The sequence below is a fragment of the Erinaceus europaeus genome, chromosome 12 (assembly GCF_950295315.1).
Source record: "Erinaceus europaeus chromosome 12, mEriEur2.1, whole genome shotgun sequence".
Lineage (NCBI taxonomy): Eukaryota > Metazoa > Chordata > Mammalia > Eulipotyphla > Erinaceidae > Erinaceus > Erinaceus europaeus.
The window spans coordinates 45,988,563-46,012,298 of NC_080173.1; the positions used below are offsets into that span (position 1 = coordinate 45,988,563).

General features: G+C 42.0%; 1 protein-coding gene across 1 annotated transcript in view; it reads right to left on the minus strand.

Annotated features, from left to right (window-relative positions):
• Positions 1 to 23,736, minus strand: part of NBR1 (NBR1 autophagy cargo receptor) — a 38,670-nt gene that overhangs the window by 8,306 nt on the left and 6,628 nt on the right. Inside the window, 14 exon segments of the mRNA XM_060203428.1 lie at positions 1,775 to 1,866; positions 4,053 to 4,464; positions 6,962 to 7,123; positions 7,375 to 7,485; positions 7,993 to 8,068; positions 8,766 to 8,915; positions 10,159 to 10,449; positions 10,559 to 10,718; positions 13,546 to 13,755; positions 15,061 to 15,228; positions 15,689 to 15,903; positions 18,121 to 18,198; positions 18,997 to 19,191; positions 23,512 to 23,534. Coding sequence (XP_060059411.1) covers positions 1,775 to 1,866; positions 4,053 to 4,464; positions 6,962 to 7,123; positions 7,375 to 7,485; positions 7,993 to 8,068; positions 8,766 to 8,915; positions 10,159 to 10,449; positions 10,559 to 10,718; positions 13,546 to 13,755; positions 15,061 to 15,228; positions 15,689 to 15,903; positions 18,121 to 18,198; positions 18,997 to 19,191; positions 23,512 to 23,534 — 2,343 coding nt within the window.

Genomic DNA, 23,736 nt, shown 5'->3' on the forward strand with positions numbered 1-23,736 from the left:
GACATTTAAGGTAGGTGGCAATCTAATCAAAGTATTTGAAGTTTGTTCATTTTTTTTTTTTTGGTAGGCTTTTTGAGAAAGTTTGCAGGTGTAATTGGGAAGGAGAATGCACTGCAAAACTGATTCTTGGCTGGAGATGTAACACTCTAAAAGGTGTTTTCTTGTGGGAGGTGGCACAGTGGATAAATTGCTGGACTTTTAAGCATGACGTTCCGAGTTTGATCTCCAGCATTACATATGCCGGAGTATTGCTCTCTGGTTCTCTCTCATTACCAAAATGATTTTTCCAACAAAACAAAACAAAAACACCTGGGTGGTGGCACATCTGGTAGAGTGCAGTTAACATGCAGAAGGACCCAGTCTCAAGCCCCCAGCCTACCTACATGGAAGAAGCTTCACCTTGGTGAAGCAGTGCTGTAGGTGTCTTTCTCTCTCCTTCTCCACCTTATTCTCCCCTCTCAATTTCTCTCTACCCTACCAAATGGGAGAAAGATAGAGGGAGAGAGAGAGGGAGAGAGAGAAAAGAGTGGTCCGGTAGGTGGCACAGTGGATAAGGTATTGGACTCTTGAGCATGAGGTCCTGAGTTCAATCCCTTGCAGCATATATACCAGAGTGATGTCTGGTTCTTTTTCACTCTCCTATCATTTCTCATGAATAAATAAATAAAATCTTTAAAAAATAATTTTAAAAAGTGGTAAGGGAGGTGGTGCAGTGATAAAGGTTTGTACTCTCAAGCACGAGGTGTTGAGTTCGAACCCTGGCAGCACATGTGCCAGAGTGATGTCTGGTTCTTTCTCTCTCCTCCTATCTTCTCATTAATAAATAAATAAAACCTTTAAAAAAATAGAAAAGAGAGGGACAGAGGAAGAGCGAGAGAGGGAGGGAGAGAGAGAGAGAGAGAGAGAGAGAAATAGCTGCTAGGGGGAGTCGGGCTGTAGCGCAGTGGGTTAAGCGCAGGTGGCTCAAAGCATAAGGACCGGCATAAGGATCCCGGTTCGAACCCCGGGGCTCCCCACCTGCAGGGGAGTCGCTTCACAGGCGGTGAAGCAGGTCTGCAGGTGTCTATCTTTCTCTCCTCCTGTCTTCCCCTCCTCTCTCCATTTCTCTCTGTCCTATCCAACAACGACAACAACAATAATAACTACAACAATAAAACAACAAGGGCAACAAAAGGGAATAAATAAAATAAATATTAAAAAAAAAAGAAATAGCTGCTAGGAGTAGTAGGTTCATTATATAAGTACTAATCCCTAGTGATAACCCTGGTGGCAATTAATAAACAAAATAAGGGCTGGGGAGATTATATAATGGCTATGCAAAAAAACTTTCATGATTGAGGCACCAAAGATCTTAGGTTCAACTCCCCAGCATCACCAAAAGCCAGAGTTGAGCAGTGCTCTGATAAGCAAAAAACAGTAAGTAAATAAATAAGGTGCTATTCCTATTCTGTAGACAAGGAAACAGACCTATAGATCTGCTGGTCTACTGCAAGGTCACATTGTGAAGAAAGGTGGAATTTGGGCTAGAACCTAGACTAGCGGGTCTGGCTGGCTACTGGTTCTTTCCACTGTCTATGAGGCCTTATTTAATAAATGTTAAGCTAGGTAGCATAAACAAAGAGAGAGAGAGTATGAGGGAGGAATATAGAAAGAATAAAATGCACAAGTTTCTAAAAACTGCTAAGAATTATATGAGAGAATGCCTATTTGTACCTAGTTTCCATTAGAAAGAAACAGAGAGAGATAGAGAGATAAAGCTCATAAAGGTCATTACCTCCTCTGATCTGATCAGCGACTGAAGAAACTTCTGTTATGGTAGCTGGAAAATCCAATCCTGGGAAACCATGATGCTGTGCATGAAGGCTCCTTTAAGAAAGAGACAACGTTGACAGTAAGTTGAAAATGTCCCTATGGTAAAGGTGGACACACTGTAAATAGTACAGCGTTGCCAAATTCTCTACAGAAGCGTCACATTTCTAATGCAGTTCTCATGTCTGAATTTAGGAATCAGGTAAGAAGGGTTCATTCTAGGGAGTCAGGCGGTGGTGCAGCGGGTTAAGTGCAGGTGGCACAAAGCGCAAGGACCGGCATAAGGATCCTGGTTTGAGCCCCTGGCTCCCTGCAGGGGAGTTACTTCACAAGCGGTGAAGCAGGTCTGCAGGCGTCTTTCTCACCCCCCTCTCTGTCTTCCCCTCCTCTCTCCATTTCTCTCTGTCCTATCCAAAAACAATGACATCAATAACCACAAACAACAAGGGAAACAAAAGGGAAAATAAATAAATTTTTTTAAAAAAGGGTTCATTCTACTTCTGGCTTCCCTCTTGAGCTGCAGTCAAGCTGAAAAGACTGGCTTTAGTTTGGTCACATCTCCCTACATCAGGTAGTGCTGACACAGGAATATGCCTAGCTTCCTGGAAGAATGTCTCATGGTCAAGGTTCCACCTCAGGACCTCATGCTTGAGAGTTTAATGACTTATCACTGCACCACCTCCCGGACTTTTTTTTTTTTAATCAGAGCTCTACTCAGCCCTGGCTTATGGGTGTGTGTGTGTGTGTGTGTGTGTGTGTGTGTGTGTGTGCAGGGGATTCAATTTGAGACTTTGGAGCCTCAGGCATGAGAGTCAGTTTGCATAACCATTATGCTACCTACCCCCGCCCCACATTTTTTGTTGTACTTCCAGATACTGAACTTTTTGCAAGTTAAAAGTTTGGGACAACCATCATGGAGCGAGTCTATAGGTGCCATTTTTCCAATAGCTCAGGTTTTGGGGGAGGGGGAATATATATGTATTTTTAGCAGAGAGAGTGAGAGACCACAACACTGAAGCTTCTTTCTGTGCAGTAGGAGCTAGATTCATCTGAGTCACACACAGCCATGGCAGCATATGTATCAGAGTGATATCTGGTTCTTTCTTTCATCTATCTTTCTCATTAATAAATAAATAAAATCTTAAAAAAAATGTGGGGTAAGGGGTTGGGTGGTGGTGCACCCGGCTGAGTGCACATGTTATGATGTGCAAAGACCAAGGTTCAAGCCCCTGGTCCCACCTGCAGAGGGGAAAGCTTTGTGAGTGGTGAAGCAGTGGTGCAGGTGTCTCTCTGTGTTCCTCATTATCTTTTGCCATCTCTTTCGATTTGTCTCTATCCAATAAATAAATAAAATATTACAAATGATGTGTAGTAAATGGAGGTATGCCTGTATATCTTTTTCTATCATACAGACTTCTATGTTGTATTGGGGTTAATACGAGAATGAGATTTTTGCTGCCTTTTATTCATGAGTCAGTAAAACAAGGAAAGGAAGGTTCAGGGATGCTTGTTTAAAAAGCTGCTCTCAGAGGGGGCCTGGTGATGATTCACCTGATTAAGCGCAGTTACCATGGGCAACGGCCCAAGTTTGAGCCAGCTCCCCATCTGCAAGGGGGGGGGGAGATAGCTTCATGAGTGATGAAATACTGTAGGTGTTTCTCTCCTTTTCTATCTCCTCTTAATTTCTCTCTGTCCTATCAAATAAAGGAGAGAGAGAGAAAAAAAAGCCACTAGGAGTGGTGGACTTCTCATGTAGGCACCAAGTCTCAGTGACAACCCTGGTGGAAAATAAATAAATAAAAACAGAACAAGAACTAGCTCTCAATGATCAAAACATTAAGTAGACAGACTATACTAAGATAATTAAGATTAACTAAAATAGGTGGGGGAGATAGCATAGTGGTTATGCAAAAAGACCTCATGCTAGAGGATCAAAGGTCCCAGGTTCAATGCCCTGTACAACCACGATAAACCAGAGTTGAGCAGTGCTCTGGTTTAAAGAAAAAAAGAAAAAAAACTTAAAATATTTCTTTAAATCCAAAATTGACAAATACAGGGGAGTACAATTTTTATTCATCTAAATTCAGACTTTACTATCTTTGGGAAAAGATCTCTTTTCTGACAAAAAGGAAAACAAACAGACAACCCCACCCCCCAAACCAGATTTTCTGACCAAGCTGATATCTCTCATGCTTTATTCCACTTCTGTAGAACAGCCCAGCTGAGGGATGTGTGAATGGTACCTGGGCAGCTGTGGTGGAGGCCCTGCCACCTCAGGGGTTAGGGGCACTGTGTCCAGAGTCTGTGAAGTCATGAGGATGTCATTGATGCTGTGCCCCTCCAGAAGGTTCTGCCCTCCTGAGGGTTTCTCCTCTGTCTCAACAGGTTCCTGCCCAGCCTCAACCCCAGGCTCTTCAGCCCCTTGCTCCGGGCCTGTCTGTGAGAGCGCCGAGCTATACATGGAGTCCCCCAGGGGGCGGCTGGTGTCAAAGCACTCTGGCAGGATGATGATGTAATCCTCTGAAGAAGTAGAAGACTGACTCTGAACTTCATCTTTGAACTCATCTTCCTCTTCTATGGTTTCTTCCTCAACAATATGGACAATTTCTTCCTTCTCATCCTCAACTGGTCCCTCTTCAGGTGGGGCAAATGTCACTAAAGAATAAAAGCAATCAATTTTAAAGTCTAAGAGAAAAGCAGTGTCTAATGCTACTTTAAATTGGTAAACCTAAGGTCAGGAGCTAGAAATTTAAAAGTCAGAGACAAGACAACCAAAGATCAGGGTTACTCCTGAAAGTAAGTCATGGCCAGATTTTTAAGTCTGAGGCTATGTAAAATGGGGTAGAATCAAAGTTCACAAAAACAAGCTGACATACTGGGAGTTGTATTGTTATATGGGAAACTGGGGAATGTTATGCATGTACAAACTATTGTATTTACTGTTGAATGTAAAACATTAATTCCCCAATAAAAAAATTAATTAAAAAAAAAAAAAAACAAGCTAGGCAGAAATATCCAAACTTCTAAGCACTATGAATCTTAAAACAAAAATTTCTTTTCTATCTCATGTGTGGTTAATATACTCAACATTAAAATCAAAACTGATATGTAGTCAGCAGTGCTGTAAAAAGGCAAACTGTAAACAAGGGCAACAAAAGGAAAAAAATAGCCTCTAGGAGCAGTAGATTTATAGTGCAGGTACCATGCCCCTGGGATAACCCTGGAGACAATAAATAAATAAATACAAACTGTTAGGTTGTGAGTACTTATAGGGAGGGCTATGTGAGTACTTCTTTTTTTAAAAAATTTTTTAATTTCTTTCTTTTCTTTCTTTCTTTCTTCCACCTCCAGGGTTATTGCTGGGGCTCAGTAAATGCACTATGAATCCACTGCTCCTGGAGGCACTTTTTTCCATTTTGTTGCTCTTGTAGTTTATCGTTGTTGATTATTATTGTTGTTATTGCTGTCCTTGTTGTTGGATAGGAGAGAGAGGAACTGAGAGAAGAGGGGAAGACAGAAAGGAGGGGAGAAAGATAGACACCTGCAGACATGCTTCACCACTTGTGAAGCGACCCCTCTGTAGGTGGGGAGCCGGGGGCTCTAACAGGGACCCTTCTACCAGTTCTTGTGCACTAAACTGCACAAGGACCCGGGTTCAAGCCTCAGGTCCCCACCTGCATGGGGGAAGCTTCACAAGTGGTGAAGCCGAGCTACAGGTGTCTATCTCCCATCCCCTCTCAATTTCTGTCTCTAACCAGTAATATAACAAATAAATAACTTAATAAATGGAATTTATTACAGTAGAATTTAACCCTTGAGGAACTTAGTTTGCTACTTCTGTTTCTGCTCATGATTTCCTAGAGAAAGCTAGACAACTTGGGCAGGGTGGTGGCACATTGGGGTAGGCACACATACTATGAAGCACAAGGATCTGTGTAAGGATCCCAGATCAAGGGAGTCGGGTGGTAGGCAGCGAGCTAAGCGCACGTGACATGAAGCACAAGGACCAGTGTAAGGAACCTAGTTTGAGCCCCCAGCTCCCCATTTGCAGGAGTTATGCCACAGGTGGTGAAGCAGGACTGCAGGTGTCTTTCTCTCCCCCTGTCTTCCTCTCCTCTCTCCATTTCTCTCTGTCCTATCTAACAACAACAACAACATCAATAAAAACAACAACAACAATAAAAAACAACAAGGGCAACAAAAGGGAAAAAAGAAAAATGATCCCAGTTCAAGCTCGCAGTTTCCTACCTAGAGGGGGTTGGGTCCCTTTACAAGTAGTGAAGCAGGCCTGGAGGTGTCTATCTTTCTTTCTCCCTCTCTATTTTCCCCGTCCCTCTCAATTTCTCTCTGTCCTGGCCAATAAAATGAAAAATGGCCACCAGAAGCAGTGGGTTTTGTAGTAGTGCAGGCACCAAGCCCCAGCAATAACCCTGAAGGCAAAGAGAGAGAGAGAGAGAGAAAGCAGACAACTCAATTGCCAATTGGGATCTCTGTCAACTTACAGGAAGACTCTACTATAGAATCCAGGCAGTACAACTGGCAGCCGTTCCTCTGTGGCATGCAGTTGTAATTCTGCTTCTGAGAAAAGTACAGAAATGAATGATGGTGGCTGCTTTGCTCTTCATTCTATAATTAAAATGGTCAGGTAGAATGCGTGTGTCTCAAGATATAACTACAATGAGAACTCTTTTTTTTTTTTTTTTTTTTTGCCTCCAGGGTTATTGCTGGGGCTCAAGTGCCTGCACTACGAATCCACTGCTCCTGGAGGTTGTTTTTTCCCTTTTGTTGTCCTTGTTGTTTATCGTTGCTATTATTATATTGCTGTCCTTGTTGTTGGATAGGACAGAGAGAGAAATGGAGAGAGGAGGGGAAAACAGAGGGGAGAGAAAGATGGGCCCCTGCAGACCTGCTTCACTGCTTGTGAAGTGACCCCCTTGCAGGTGGGGAGCCAGGGACCCGAACTAGACTTGCGCATCACACCATGTGTTCTTAACCCACTGCACTACCGCCCCCCCCCCCCCCCAATGAAAATTCTAACAAAGATAACCTCACCTCCACTGTTCAGTGAAGAGCGCTTTCCTACTCAGGTCTGGTAGTCACAATTCAGGTGCCACTCCATCTAGTTAAGTGGGGGAATGTCAGGGATACTTACTGTGCTGGGACTTCTGCCTGCAAGGTGGGTTGTGATCTGGGGCAGCATCCAAAGTAAGGGATCGGATTACAGTTTCACACACAAACTGTGTCCCACTCAGGTCATCTTCTACTTCTTCGGCTGATGTAATATTCTCAGCTCTCCTCTTTACTTCTGTGGAATCTGAAAGAGATATGAACCACGTCTACACTTGGTGTTTAAATGTTAAGGAGCATTCTCCAGCCGTGTATTTGTGCTGATACTCCATCAAGGAATACTTGTAATTTGCACCATGTGAAGGTGAAGCTTCAGAGAATGAGATGCTTTAGAAAATCCATTCATAGGCTACGGAAGGGTTAGTAGTGGGCATGTGTAAAACAGGGTGTGGTATGGAGAAGAAGGTGCGAATACTTTACAAATACTTAACCCCTTACCAGGAAGTTCTTTAAATCCCGCCCCTTCACTCTCTTCCTGTATCTGCCCCAAGCCTGGCTTCTCTATTATGGGACTGTCATGTGGCAGAGGAGACATGCAGGGAGTCATATCTGGAGAATGAAGACAGGAGAACCATCAACCAAGAAAAAGCATCACATCATCAACAATTATTGTCCAGAAGTAGCAGCTCATAGGCTTCTTGCCTCCTATAGGGTTAAAATAAACCCAGGAATGCTTTAAGGCCTAATCTGAAATTAAACTCCTCCAGGCCATTAGGTATACAAGCATCATCGCAGATCAGTGAATGCAGTAGGAATTTTAAACAATGATTTGGCCTGAAAGGGCATGGACAAGCCACAGAACCTTGACTGTAAATGAACAAAGAGAACTGTCTAGATTCTCTAAATGGAGCAGAGTTCCTTATAGTGGGGAAGTCTTTCACATACTTGTATTTCTTCCTCTGACAGAAAATAGGGAAAAGAAGAAAAATGGACCCTTGGATGCAGCTTTGTCATGTTATGGGAGAAATCCTTGCCATTTATTTCTTCAAAATTATGCACTAGCTACAGAATGAGCCTATGATAAAACAAAGGAGATGTACTGTGTGGCATTCTTACCCACAGGAGTGTTGTGGGGTACTCTCTCCAATTCTTGAACAATGTTTATATCCAACAGCTCAAAGGATAGCAGGTCCTAGAAAAAAAGATGGGCAAGGTTAGGTTGCAAGCAATATATGCTGGAACTATGAGCTAGTTTCATTCTGATGAGACTTACAAGGCAATTCAATTCGTGATTACCATTTTGGATTTAGTTCTGTTTAAGTTCCTATCTCACCTCAGTAAAATAAAAACAAGATGGGTAAAGCAGGGGAGATAGCATAATGGTTATACAAAAAGACTCTCATGCCTGAGGCTCCAAGGTTCCAGGTTTAATGCCCAGCACTACCATAAGCCAGGTAGAACAAAACAAGAGGGGTAAATAGGAAATAAAATGTTCAAATATCCAAATGGTAGAAAAGAAAATGCAGTATGGGTGAAGGTGAACCAGATACATTGAAATAAAGGAAGTTAAAGGGAAAATGTGGGAGACACAAAACTGAGTTCCCAAATCACCGTGTATGTATAAGTCTTTTTTTTTTTTTTCTACTAGGGTTATTGCTGGGGCTTAGTGCCAATACATGGCTCCACTGCTTCTGTTAGCCATTTTCTTTTTATTTATTTTATGATACAGATAGAGGGAAATAAGGAGACAAGAAAGAGTAGGGAGAGAGAGAGAGAGAGAGAGAGACTCCTGTAGTACTACTCCACTGTTCTTAAAGCTTCCCCACTGCAGATGAGGATTAGAGACTTTATTTTCTGTCCCTTTCCCCTCAAAGTGCTGAATCTTCCACCTGGGCTGTCAGAAGGTCTACAGATGGGATGTAGAGCTCCCTCTCGCTGGAAACATTTTTTGTCTTCTGTGGGTTACAGCTTTCTGTTCCTTCTGTCTGCTGAGCTGCTTCACCAAGCTCAATTTCCTCTTTAGCTAGAAGAAAAGTTTCCTATAGAGAAAACCATCAAGATACATTTTAAATCAATAGAAAAAAAAAAAAAAGCTGACAATTAACTGTCTCCCTAAACACAAAATGCCACTGAACTACGTTTTAAAACATTGTTTTCCTATACTTTCAGATTTACAGAAATATTGCAAAATAGTAGCATTCACTAATTTATTTTTTAAAATTTTATTTACTTATTAATGAGAGGACTAGGAGAGAGAGAGAGAGAAAGGAAAGAACCAGACATCACTCTGGTACCTGTGCTGCCAGAGATCAAACTCAAGACCTCATGCTTGAGATTCCAACACTTTATCCATTCATTATGCCACCTCCTGGACCATGTGCTCACTCACTATTCTATTAAATTCCCCCCAATGATAACAGAGATTATAACAAAAGGTCAAAACCATGATATTTACACTGGGTAACTAAATTTAAGCAGCACTTTAAAATGTACCACATGACAAGTAGGGCAAAACTTCATTTGAATTTAAGAGACACACACTCCAAATTCAATCCCCAGAGCTGAGTAGTGCTCTGGTTTAACAGGAAAAAAAAAAAAAAAAGATTGGGTTTGGTGTATTGCATCAAAGGACTACTCTGGGGAGCAAGGAGGGCTTTCAGGTCCTGATGCATGATGATGGAGGAGGACCTAGACTGGAGGGTAAGTTTTGTTGAAAACAGAAATTTTACAACTGTATTTATTTATCTATAATTTTTGTTTTATTTATTATTGGATAGAGACAGAAGGGGGAGGTAGAGAGGGAGAGAGACAGAGAGACACCTGCAGCCCTGCTTCACCACTTGTGAAGCTTTTACAACTGTATTTATTGTAAACCATTAACCCCACTACCCCCAATAAAAAAAGGGAGGGATGAGCGTCAAGCAATGATACATCCAGTGTAGTGCACATATTACCAAGAACAAGGACTGGGATTCAAGTGCCCACTCCCCACCTGCAAGAAGAAGCTTCACAAGCCATGAAGCAGTGCACGTGTCTCTCTCTCCTCTATCTCTCCTTCCTTTCAATTTCTCTCATCAAAAACAAACAAAAATAAATAAATACCCCCCCACACAATATATTCATAAAAACTAAATGCAATAGCACCAAGATCCTAAGGATACATAAAGTTCCCTGAGGACTAGCCCCATTATCAGCATACTGACTGAACCTTTCAATGTTTCTGAAAGAAGGGTCAATTTTGAGTGGGTTCTTTTAGTTTTAGTCACCCCTTCCAATGCTTACCTCTTGCTGATAGGTCAGATTATCAGTTTCACTTGAGCTGACCATGTCCTTATTGCTGTTATCAGGGCTCTCTGAGGAGTGGAAAGAATCCACTATGATACTACACCAAACCCGAGGTCCAAACTGCTGGCCTTTGTGAGAAAGTCGCCAGTGGGAAGTGTATGTTCCCTCCAAGGCTGGGGCAATGAACTCCACAGATACAACTCCCACATGGCCAGCCTTCAGGCAGGGAACCAAAATACCCTTGTTTTCTGCAGAAGCCAAAGTCAGGTTTCCCCACATGAACTTAAGCTGAAGAGTGGAGAAAAAAGAGGTTTGTCAGCTAAGTATTTTTCCACGTTGAATCAATTTATCTTCACAGGTAAATGGGGGTATGTGTGGGGGTGGGTGGGTGGAATACCTTTGTGTCTGCATTCCACTTTATACTTCCAGTATTTTTCATCCTCCAGTGTTTGGTAAACTTGGTACCTGGCTGAAGGTGAGTCCCATCAGGCAAATTCTCATCCACAAATGCTGCACTGAGGGTTGGCATAACTGGGGCATAGGGCTGCAAAGGGAGCCTGAATAGAAATGAGAAACTTATTTACTCACTCATTGTTGGCTGTGATAGCTTTAGTACCCAACATTGTGGTTTGACAGGTTGGCCATTGATATTTATTTATTTATTTATTTACTTATTTATTTTGCCTCCAGGGTTATCACTGGGGCTCCGAGGCACTACGAATCCACTGCTCCTGGAGGCTATCATTTTTCCCTTTTTTATTGTTCTTGTTTTTTGTTATTATTATTGTTATTGCTGTCATCATTCATTGTTGGATAGTACTACTGCTCCTGGAGGCTATCAGAGAAATCGAGAGAGGGGGGAGTACAGAGGGGAAAGAAAAAGATGGATACCTGTAGACCTGCCTCACCGCCTGTGAAGCAACCCCCTGCAGGTGGGGAGCTAGGCTCGAACTGGGATCCTTACTCCGGTCCTTGCGCTTTGCAGCATGTGTGCTTAACCTGCTGTGCTATCACCTGGACCCCAGCCATGATTCTTAAGGGTGTAATTAATGAATCTACCTTAAAAACAGTATTAACAGGGGTGGCCCAGGAGGTGGTGCAAGAGATAAAGGATTGGACTCTCAAGCATGAGATCTCAAGTTCAATCTCTGGCTGCATATGTATCAGTGATGTTTGATTCTCTCTGTCTCCCTCTCCCCTTCTTTCTCATTACTAAATAAAGTCTTAATAATAATAATGGGCTGGGAGATAGTTCACACTTAACCATGTGAAAGAACCTAAGTTTGAGCTCCTACTACCACATGAGTGCTTTCCACTGTGCATAATCTTTTTTCTTATTTATTTACTTATTTATTTTACCAGAGCACTGCTTAGCTCTGGCTTATGGCGGTGTGGGGGATTGAACCTGGGACTTGAGAGCCTTAGGCATGGAAGTCTCTTTGCATAACCATTATGCTATACCCCAATCCTTTATAATTTTTTTTAAAAAATTATCTTTATGGGAGTCGGGTGGTAGTGCAGCAGGTTAAGCTCAGGTGACACAAAGCGTAAGGACTAGTGTAAGGATCCCGGTTCAAGTCCCTGGCTCCCACCTGCAGGGGAGTCACTTCACAAGCAGTGAAGCAGGTCTGCAGGTGTCTGTCTTCTTCTCCTCTCGATTTCTCTCTGTCTTATCCAACAATGACAGCAATAACTACAAAAAATTTTTTTAAAAATTATTTTTATTTATTGGATAGAGACAGCCAGACACAGAGAGGGTAAAAGGAGATAGGGAGAGAGACAGAGACACCAGTAGCACTGCTTCAGCACTTGCAAAGTTTCCCCCCTCCAGGTGGGGGCCATGAGCTCAAACCTGGATCCTTGTGCCCTGTGCATTAACAGGTACGCCACCACCTGGCCTCCTGTAGGGTAATCTTTACAGAGGTAGAGCAGCGCTGTGGCATCTTTTTGCAATAATAAAAAAAAAATCTGCTGACAGGGAGTCGGGCGGTGGCGCAGCGGGTTAAGCGCACGTGGTGCTAAGCGCAAGGACCGGTGTAACGATCCTAGTTCAAGCCCCCGGCTCCCCATCTGTAGGGGAGTTACTTTACATGGTGAAATAGATCTGCAGATGTCTATCTTTCTCTCCTCCTCTCTGTCTTCCCCTCCTCTCTCCATTTCTCTCTGTCCTATCCACCAACAACGACATCAATAACCACAACAAGGGCAACAAAAGGGAAAAAAAAAATCTGCTGATAGTGGTGGAATCAAATAGATCTGAATTCCAGTGGCAAAAAAAAGAAAAAAGTAATATATTTTTTTCCAGTTGTGGGTGTGCACCCTTGAAATTCCAGTGTTCCCAGCTGACTTTTCTTATAGTGTTCCCCTCCCCCCGAGTGAAAGCAATATAAAGACACCACAGCTCTGACCCACATCTCTGCTTCTCCCCTTGCATGATGTTCCAATGTGGTGGCTAGGGGTCTGACCCAGGTCCTTGTGTGTGGTAAAATGTGTGCTTTACTTGGTGAGCTATCACCTGTCTCCCATTAAAAAAAAAATTAAAGGAGGGGGATGAAGGGAGAGGTGGCATGGTGGTTGTGTGAAAGCCAGCCAGCCAACCTTGCTTGCCTACCTGCCTTCTTTTCAACTCTTGTATATGGTGGTATTAGAGATTGAACCTGGAACTTTGGAGCTTCAGGCATGAGTCTCTTGCATAACCATTAAGCCAAGTAAGTGCATGAAGTGCAAGTAGGGCTTGCACTTGCCAATTCCCAAATTTAATCCCTGGATCAACATTTGCCAGAACACTTATACCAGAGCACTCTAGTTCTTTCTCTTGTTAAATAAAAGAACTACCAACCCAAAATAACAGCTCCAAATACTGGATCTAATTCCCGAGTTGAAAGGCCATGCAGGTAGGATAACTAAGTGAACATAAGTATTTATAATTTGAGTCAGGCTTTATTTATTTTTTGAAAGTCAGGCTCTTAAAAGTATTTATTTACTCCTTTTGCTTCAGGTATAGACTCCCTCCAGTGGGTCATACCATCCTATTTCTGAACCTCATTGTTTCTATCTTCCTGAGGGCAACAAAGCAAGCATCGAAAATGACTAACAAACTACCCTTTCAAAAAAGTTATGATCAGAGATTGGAAATCTTTTAAAAGTTATGTATTTATTTATGAGAAATAACTAAAGTATCATTCTGGCACATGCGATGCTGGAGTTTGAACTCAGAACCTCATGCCTGAGAGTCCAACACTTCTATTGTGCTATTTCCCAAGTTGAGAGACTGGGCTATTTTTAAGAATTTGAATATTATGGATCACCAATAAAAGAAGTCTCTAAAGTTCCAATATTAGACTAGTACAAAACTCTTGACTTCCACCCTTGCCCTAGACTTACATCAGGGTGTTAGAGTGCAGCAGGCTCTCTGGTCGGCCCAAAGGAGACTTGGGGCTCTGGAGCCCATGGATAGAATTCCACAGATGAATCTTCCTATGGAGTTTAAGTTGCTTTTTCAGTTCTTTGACCTCTGCTTTATGCTGTTTCTTTTCAGCTCTCAATCTTTGCTTCTCTGCCTTAAGAAAGTTCTTGTCAACCTGTTTCTGGAGTCTGTAAAATGATAAATGGAAATCTCAAAAATAACAAACCCCAAGTTTTCTTTTTTTGCTTCCAGGGTTATTGCTGGAGGCTTAATGTCTACACAACGAATACTCTGCTCCTGGCAGACTCTGTTTTTTTTTTTTTTTTTTTGATATAACAGAGAGAAATTGAGAGGGAAAGGGAAGACAGAGAGAGGGAGAGAAAGATTGACACCTGCAGACCTGCTTCACTGCTTGTGAAGTGACCCTTCCTGCATGTGGGGAATAGGGGGCTCGAACTAGGATCCTTGCGTGGGCCCTTGTACTCCATACTATCTGCATTTAAGCAATGCACCACCATCCAAGCCCCCCAAGTAAGACTTTTTTTTTCTTTCCAAGTAAGTCTTGAACTACTTTGAAAAAGTTGTAGCACATTCATCAGTATCAGCTTAACTTTTTAAAAAATTTGTTTACTATTGGATAGAGATAGAGAAATGTTGAGGGGGGTAGATAGAGAGGGAGAGAATGCTTCACCACTTGTGAAGCATTTCCCCTGCAGGTGGGGACCAGGGGGCTTGAAATGGGTCCTTGTGCACTGCAATGTGTGCACTTAACCAGGTGCGCCACCACCTGGTCCCTTTTTTTTTTTTTTAAACCAGAGCACTATTCAGCTGACTTACGGTGGTGCAGGAGGGATTGAAGCTGGGACTCTGAAGCTCAGGCATGAAAGTTTCTTTGCATAACCATTATGCTATCTACCCCGGCCCAACATTTTCCTACAGTTGCCATTTCTAGGGGATGGGTACTAGTATACCCATTGAGTGTGCATAGTACTGTTTCCATCTGCAGGGGAGAAAGCTTCAAGAGTAGTGAAGCAGTGCTAGAGATGTATCTTTCTATCCTTCTCTACAGTCCCCCTCCCAATTTCTGTCTTTTTTTTTTTCTCTAATCTTTGTTTATTGTATAGAGACAGTCAGAAATTGAGAGGGAAAGGGTCTGAGATAGAGAGGGAAAGAGACAGCAAGACAGATGCCTGTAGTGCTGCTTCACCACTCATAAAGCTTTCCCCCTGAAAACCTGGGTCCTTGCACAGTGTAACATGTGCACTCAACCAGGTGCACCATCACCTGACCCCTCTCAATTTGTCTTTATCATATATTAAATAATGAATAAAATTTTAATAGTTACCATTTCTACTTCATTAGCTTTGGATAACTGGTCCCATCACTGTATATCAATTAGAAATGAGCATAAACTAAGGAGATTTTCATAGTTTTGGGATCCCTACTATGTTACCAGAATAAACCAATAAGAGAGCATGTACATATGGTTTTACCTGGCTTGTTCCAGAGCAGCAGGAAGACGAGGAGCAGAGTACTTTGAGTGAGAGAATAGTTCAGAGGAACCCATAATAGGTCTTCGCAACTTTAGCAGAACATGGTTAGAGTCATGGGCATATGGGCCTGATTCACAATCTTCACAGATATTGTAAGAGGGGCATAAACTGTGGGAAAAGAATGAAACAGTGGTAAGTACTGGAAGTAGAGAGAGATGAGATCGGATGTCCATATTTGCTCCGTTATCAGCTAGGTGGTAACCTGAGCACGTTACCTGACCAAGCCATCCATTCTCAAGTTTCCTAATCAATAAAATGAAGACAACTCTTAAACTATGTATTTCAAAGGATATGTGTGAAAGTATCTGAAACAACAGGGAGATAATCTTCAGTGACCTAGTTCTGTTTTGAGGAACATAATTTTGTCTGATTTTGAATAGAATGCAGCCCAGAACAGAAAATATGACTCAGTTACTTTCTTCATGTGAGGAAGAGTAGCTTGTTTCCAATCCAAAACTGCTACATAATGCTCAGAGATAGTGAAGTCGACTCACATGTTCTCTTACCTACGCAGAATGTCAAGAAAGCTCCTGCTCAAAGGTCTAGCAATCTCCCGTTACTTGTTTACCTGCATTGATACCGCACACCAATGATCTTCCTTTGGCAGCTGCTGCAAGCAATATGCCAGTTGAACTGGTTTTCCGGCAAGAACAGCGTTTCTTCTGAAATAGGCATTGAGACTTCCGAGGCACAGGAACCCAAGGATGGGCTCTGGAGGGCCAGCTTCTCATGTAATTTCTGCTCAAGCTTCTCAACCGTTTCTTTAACCACCTGCTCTCTGAACTAGAATACAGAGAAATTGATGATTAAAAAACAAAACAAAAAAAAAAAAAACAAAAACAAAAAAACCCAACAACCTCACTATTTTAGGTATAAGACCATAAATAAACATCCAGTAGCCAAACAGACAGAAACATAGTATCCATGGGCCAGAAAGGCACTGAGCCCCAGCAATAACCCTGGAGGAAAAAAATTTAAAAAAAGAAAAGAAAGGAATATAGCATCCACACAAATGCACACACAGTGTATTTCTTCTGCAATAAAACTGTTCAAAGAAATACGAAGGGGTGTCAGGCAGTAGCGCAGCGGGTTAAGCGCACATGGAGCGAAGCACAAGGACCAGTGTATGAATCCCGGTTCAATTCCCTGGCTCCTCACCTGCAGGGAAAGTCGCTTCACAAGTGGTGAAGCAGGTTCTGCAGGTGTCTCTCTTTCTCTCCCCCTCTGTCTTCCCTCCTCTCTCCATTTCTCTGTCTTATCCAACAATGATGACATCAATAACAACAATAACTATAACAACAATAAAAAACAAGGGCAACAAAAGGAAAAATAAATATTAAAAAAAAATACCAAGAAACACTTTATTATTACTATTATTATTATCAATTTTTATAAATTTAGTTTTAAAAATTATTTTTATTATCTTTATTTATTGGATAGAGACAGGCAGAAATAGAAAGGGAAGGGGGTGATAGAGAGAGACAGACAGAGAGACACCTGCAACACTGCTTCATCACTTACAAAGCATTCCCCCTGCAGATCAAACAACAAGGGCAACAAAAGGGAATAAATAAAAATAAAAAAAAGAGAAAGGAATCAATAGAGGAGGGGAAGACATAGAGGGGGAGAGATAGACACATGCAGACCTGCTTCACTACCTGTGAAGCGACCCCTGAAGGTGGGGAGCTGGGGCTCAAACCAGGATCTTTTAACTGGTCCTTGTACTTAGTGCCATGTGCGCTTAAACTGCTGAGCTACTGCCCAGCCCTCTCCCCCTATTATTTTATTTTTTATATTTATTTTCCCTTTTGTTGCCCCCCCTTTTTATTGTTGTAGTTGTTGTCGTCGTTAGATAGGACAGAGAGAAATGGAGAGAGAAGGAGAAGACAGAGAGGGGGAGAGGAAGACCTGCTTCACCGCTTGTGAAATGACTCCCCTACAGGTGGGGAGCTAGGGGCTTGAACTGGGATCCTTAAGTCAGCCCTTGTGCTTCACACCACATGCACTTAACCCGCTGAGCTACTGGCTGACTCCCCCCCGCCCCGACACACCTATTATTTTTTACTTAAAGAAATCCTTCTCTTGACCTAGAAGGTTGAACAGTAGAAAAGCACCGGCCACTCAAGCCTGAGGTTCTGAGTTTGAGTAATAGCATCTCATGTGCCAGTGATGCTCTGTTCTGTCTTATTTCTCTCCTCTTGCACCCAGTCCCTCCTCCCCAAAAAATCTTTAAAATAACCAACATTACATATTGTAAGGCAGTGCTCTGGTCTTTTTCTCTCATTATTTAAGCAAAACCAAACCAAACCAACAAACAAAAATCCCATGATTCATTTTCTGGTAACCCCCTGCAAAAATGTTAAGGTTATCTAGTTTGAAAATTACTAGTTCTTACTGTTGAATGTAAAACATTTAATTCCCCAATAAAGAAATAAATAAATAAAAATTACTAGTTCTTTTCTTTTTTTTTATATTTTATTTAATTTATTTTTTCCCTTTTGTTGCCCTTGTTGTTTTTTATTGTTGTAGTTATTATTGTTGTTGTTGTTGGATAGGACAGAGAGAAATGGAGAGAGGAAGGGGAAGACAGAGAGGAGGAGAGAAAGCCTGTGAAGCGACTCCCCTGCAGGTGGGGAGCCGGGGTTCGAACCGGGATCCTTATACCGGTCTTTGTGCTTTGCACCACCTGCGCTTAGCCCGCTGTACTACAGCCCGACTCCCACTAGTTCTTTTCTTTTTCTTCTTCTTTTTTTTTAAACCAAAGCACTGTTCAGCTCTGCCTTGTGGTAGTGGTGGTGGTGTACTAAACCTGGGACTTCAGAGCCTCAGGTATGAAGAGTCTGTTTGTATAACCATTATGCTATCTACCTCTACCCTAGTTACAATTCTTCATTCATCTGTTCAAGAGGCAGCAGCCAGCTGGACTTAGACCCGGTCCCCAGCCCCCATCCTACTTTTGACAATTTTGCTGCTAAAACCCAAGCTATAGAGAATACTCACTGTTTCTAGGTAGCTTGTGAACCAGTCTGGGGGCTTGTCCTGAGGCTGGTTTGCATCACATGGAGCAAATGGAAACTGCTGAGAGAAAACAAAATCTGAGATCTTAGAAGTTACTTTTTAACATTTTTCTGAAATGTATTTTGCCTGCCAGTTCAGTCCTCAGCACTGTATATACCAGAGTGATACTCTGGCGTCTTTCTATCTCATATGATTTAAATAGTAAAACATGTATTTTTGGGTTCTTATGCCTCTGGCGTCTTTCTATCTCATATGATTTAAATAGTAAAACATGTATTTTTGGGTTCTTATGCCTTAGGTTTTGAAATCCCAGGTTCAATCCCCTGCACTACCATAAACCAGAGCTGAGCAGAGATCTGATAAATAAAGTGTCAGATTATGAAGGATTATAAAGAAGAATGAAGTTTTTAATTTATTTAGTTTCCTTTTTGTTGCCCTTGTTTTTTTATTATTGTTGTAGCTATTGTTGTTATTGATGTCGTTGTTGGATAGGACAGAGAGAAATGGAGAGAGGAGGGAAAAACGGAGGGGGGAGAGAAAGACAGACACCTGCAGACCTGCTTCACCACCTGTGAAGTGACTCCCCTGCAGGTGGGGAGCCGGGTGCTCGAACCGGGATCCTTTGTCAGTCCATACGCTTAGCGCCAGCTGCGCTTAACGCACTGTGCTACCTGAGAATGAAGTCTTTATGTCACCCAGCTTGCTCCCTATTTAACAGTAGCCATTGTTGCCAGTTACAAAAGACACAGATAAAGTCACAAAATCTCCTAAATCTTGATAAGCAACTCAATTCTTAGATCAAAGGCAATGAGACATAAGGTTAGAGAAATTGTGGAGACAGATCCACTTCTGTCATACCTGTGCTGCAGGAACCTGTGGCACTTTCATGTCTGATCCCAAGACTCTCATCAGTGAAGAATAAGGTGCAAGTGGTTTTTTCCCTGCCCTTAAAACTGGTTGTTTTTCTGCTACTTCTGACGGTAGAGCTTCATCAACAACATGGTAACCTTCATGCACTTGCATCTGCAGTTGGTTCCCGTGTTTTATTGCCATCTGAAAGCATAGAGATGAAATAAAATTATGTTGTGATTCTCCTTTCCCAAATGGAATATCAAAAATGCCTAAATGGAAGTGTAATGAATTATGCTAATATCAGAATTTGTCATACTGAATCAAATGACACATACCATATTATGCTTTGCCAAAAACATTAACTAGGAATGGTTTTGTTATTAAAAATACAAAAGCTGGGAGTCGGGCTTTAGCAAAGCGGTTTAAACGCACATGGCGCAAAGCACAAGGATTGGAGGAAGGATCCCAGTTCGAGTCCCCAGCTCTCCACCTGCGGGGGTGGGGTGGGGGAGGGGGTCTCTTCACAGGCGGTAAAGCAGGTCTGCAGGTATCGATCTTTCTTCCTCCAACCCATATCTTCCCCTTTTTTCTTCATTTCTCTGTCCTATCTAACAACAATGACATCAAAAACAACAACAGAAAAGGGCAACAAAAGGGAAAATAAATAAATATAAAAGCTAGTTTTTATCCTCTTGCCTTTAAAACCTGTGGGGGTGGGGTGGGGGGTGGGAGAAGGCTGGAGAGACAGCATATGGTTATTGAAAAACCTTTCATACCTAAGGATTCCAGGTCCCAGGCTGAATCCCTAGCACCACCCAAAACCAAAGCTGAGCAGTGCTCTAGTTTTCTCTATATCTTTCTCACTAATTAAACAAACAAAAAACTCTGAGACCTTTTAGGAACACAGAGAGAACATAATGGTTATACAAAAGATGTTCATGCTTGAGGCTCTGAGGTCCCAGATTCAATCCCTAGCATCATCACAGGCTAGAAGTGAGCAGTATTGTCTTTCTCTGTATCTCTCATGAAAATATTGATAAAAACAAAATAACAACAACAAACCACCTTTTAGAGGTTGGGGTTGCACTGAGTACATCGTAAGTTACAATGTGCAAGAACCAGTCCTGTCCTACTGGGGTTGGGTAGGAGAAAGTTCACAAGAGGGGAAGCAGAGTTGCTACTGTCCTCTCTCTGTATCACCCCCTTCTTCTCTCTCGATTTTTGCTTCTATAAAGAAAGAAAGACATAAACAAACAAAAGGCTGAGAGTAGTGACAGATTAGCCAAGCACTGAATCCAGCAATAATCCTGATGGCAATGAAATAAAAAGTAAAACCCTTTTAAAATGAAGTAACATTGTATTAAAATGTTCTATGATTTGAGCCTGGCCCCCAAGGCACTAAAAGAAGCCTCAGTGTTATGTTTTTTTTTTCCCTATTGGGGGGAAAGAATAGTGTGCATCTTACAAATGCTTATATACACTTAAAAAATTTAAATTAAAAAAATTATTTATTTATTCCCTTTTGTTGTCCTTGTTGCTTTATTGTTGAAGTTATTACTATTGTTGTTATTGATGTCATTGTTGTTGGATAGGACAGAGAAAAATGGAGAGAGGAGGGAAAAACAGAAAGGGGGAGAGAAAGACAGACACCTGCAGATCTGCTTCACCGCCTGTGAAGTGACTCCCCTGCAGGTGGGGTGCTGGGGGCTCGAACCAGGATCCTTACGCTGGTCCTTGCACTTTGCGCCACCTGTGCTTAACCCACTGCTCTACTGCTGACTCCCCACACTTTTTTTTTTTTGGCCTCCAGGGTTATCACTGGGCCTCAGTGCCTGCACTAAGAATCCACTGTTCCTAGTGGCCATCTTTTTTTTTTTTTTTCTTTCTTGTTCTTGTTGTGGTTGCTGTTATTATTGTTGCTGCTGCTGGATAGGACAGAGAAATTGAAAGAGGGGAAGACTGGGGGGGGGGGGAAGCTAGACACCTGCAGACCTGCTTAACCACTTACAAAGCAAGCCCCCTGCAGGTGGAGAGCCAGGGGCTCGAACAGGGATCCATGGGCGGGTCCAAGCACTTCATTCTCAGTGTATGCTACTGCCCAGCCCCCAGCCAACGCCTATATACTACAATTAAGTACATCACAACTGTAGGTTTCTAGTATAGTAATTTATTTATTATATGTTTCCATTAACTGAGTAACTACTTTTCTGTTTAATTGGTCTTTAAGGCATCATTCATACACTAATCTCAATTTCCTAAAGTCAATCCCAGACTAGAAGAACTCAAGCTTCAAGTTATAGCCTCTAAGTAAACATTTCCTTTTTCACTTAATATATTCTGGAGAGCATGCTTGAGTAGTCACCTATTTTTGAAAAGCATCTTAAAATACTATTTTGAAAACTACTTTAGGATGGGGTTAAATAGCATAATGTTTATGCAAAGAGACTCTTATGCCTGAGACTCCGAAGTCTCAGGTTCAATCCCCTGCACCACCATAAGCCAGAGCTGAGTAGTGCTCTGGTTAAAACAAAAACAAACAAACAAAAAAATCACACACAAAAAACCCAACAAACCACCAAAAAACAACAAGACAACTACTTTAGATCAGTAGATCGTTCGCCTGCGAGAGTGCCTGCTTTGCTATTCTAAGTGCTAAGCTGAGTCCTCATCACACCGGGGGAGCTTCGGTGCTACAGCGCCTTCCCATTTCTCCTTCTGCTCCAGCCCCCAAGATTCATTTATGGGGGGAAGAGAGGAAGCAGAGCATCACTCAGACACATGCAATGCCAGGCAATGAATTCAGGACCTCATCCTTGAGAGTCCTATACTTTTATCCATTACACCACTTCTAGGATCTCTCTTTTTTTTAATCATCACTTTGTTGGGGAGGGCTAATAGTTCCCTCTCACGTTTCAGATATATAGAAGGAGGGAGGGAGGGACGGAGGGAGAAAAAACAAACTTTTTCAATGTGATAGGTAGGTGCTGGGCTCGAACTGGGTTACATACATGGTAAAACACTGTTCTCTCTCTCTAAAATTCAGCAGCAGTAAAGCCCCAGGGATGGAAAAACAAACAAACAAAACTACTTTAGGGGGCACATGGGGAGGGGTCCCTAAAAATATTCTAGTGTCAAAAGAAAAGGTTAGAGACCAAATCCACAGGGCTCTAGTTTTTAATTTATTTTTTTTAAAAAAATATTATCTTTTAAAAAAATATTTATTCCTTTTTGTTGCTCTTGTTTTTTATGTTGTAGTTATTGTTGGTTCTGATGTCACAGAGAGGAGGAGAGAAAGACACCTGCAGACCTGCTTCACAGCTTGTGAAGCGACTCCCCTGCAGGTGGGGAGCAGGGGCTCGAACCGGCATCCTTACGGCGGTCCTTGTGCTTGCGCCACATGCGCTTAACCCGCTGTGCTACCGACTCCCTAAATTTATCTTTTAAACTACTGCCAGTGGGTAGGGGAGATAGCATTATGACTATGCAAAAATAATTTCTTTTCTTAAATTTTTTTATATTTATTTATTTTCCCTTTTGTTGTCCCTATTTTTTATTGTTGTAGTTATTATTGTTGTTATTGATGTCATCGTTTGGATAGGACAGAGAGAAATGGAGAGAGGAGGACAGAGGGGGAGAGAAAGACAGACACCTGCAGACCTGCTTCACCGCCTGTGAAGTGACTCCACCCCTGCAGGTGGGGACCCGGGGGGCTCAAACAGGGATTCTTATGCTGGTCCTTGCGCTTCACGCCACATGCACTTAATACGCTGCACTACCACCTGACTCCTGCAAAAAGACTTTCATGCCTATGGCAGCAAAGGCCCCTGGCTCAATCCCCCATAGCCACCATAAGCCAAAGCAGTGATCTCGCAACAAACAAACAACAAATCAAGAAACAAGTTAAGAAAAAAACCCTACTACTAGGGCCGCATGCCTGAATAATCCTACCACTCCTGATAAACTTATAGGAATAGAGAGAGATGTAGAGATAAGGTATTGGACTCTTGAGCATGAGGCCCCAAGTTCAATCCCTTGCAGCACATATACCAGAGTGATGTCTGGTTCTTTCTCACTCTATCATTTCTCATGAATAAATAAATAAAATCTTTAAAAATAATTTTAAAAAGTGGTCCGGGAGGTGGCGCAGTGGTAAAACTTTGGACTCTCAAGCATGAGGTCCCAGAGTTCGATCCCCAGCAGCATATGTGCCAGAATCATGTCTGGTTCTCTCTCTCTCTCCTGTCTTTCTCATAAATAAATAAATAAAATATTTTTTAAAAAAGTTAGAATGTGGCACAAAGATCAACAATGAGGATAAGAACCTTTATACTATGAGTAATTTTTAATGAACAAGTGCTTCAAAAATTATTTGAGGGCAGGAGTAGATAGCATAATGGTTATGCAAAGAGACTTATGCCTGAGGTGCTTAAGTCCAGGGCTGACTAATGCGCTGGTAATTAAAAAAAAAAAAGTATATATACACACACACATTACATATATTTGAAAATTAGATGAAATTACCTTAAGTGCTTCTTCATACTCTCCTAAAAGAACAAGAAAATACATATTGTAATATTTCCTGGTTAGCTCAGAGACTTTAACAGTCAATTCACACTTTCAAAAACTCTTAGTTTACAAGTTTCTACACATGAACAGCAACCACCTTTTTGGTGATTAACTCCCTTCTCATTCCATTGCAAACAGAATCTGGGGGCTAGCCTGGGAAGGTTAGGACCTTCAAATAAA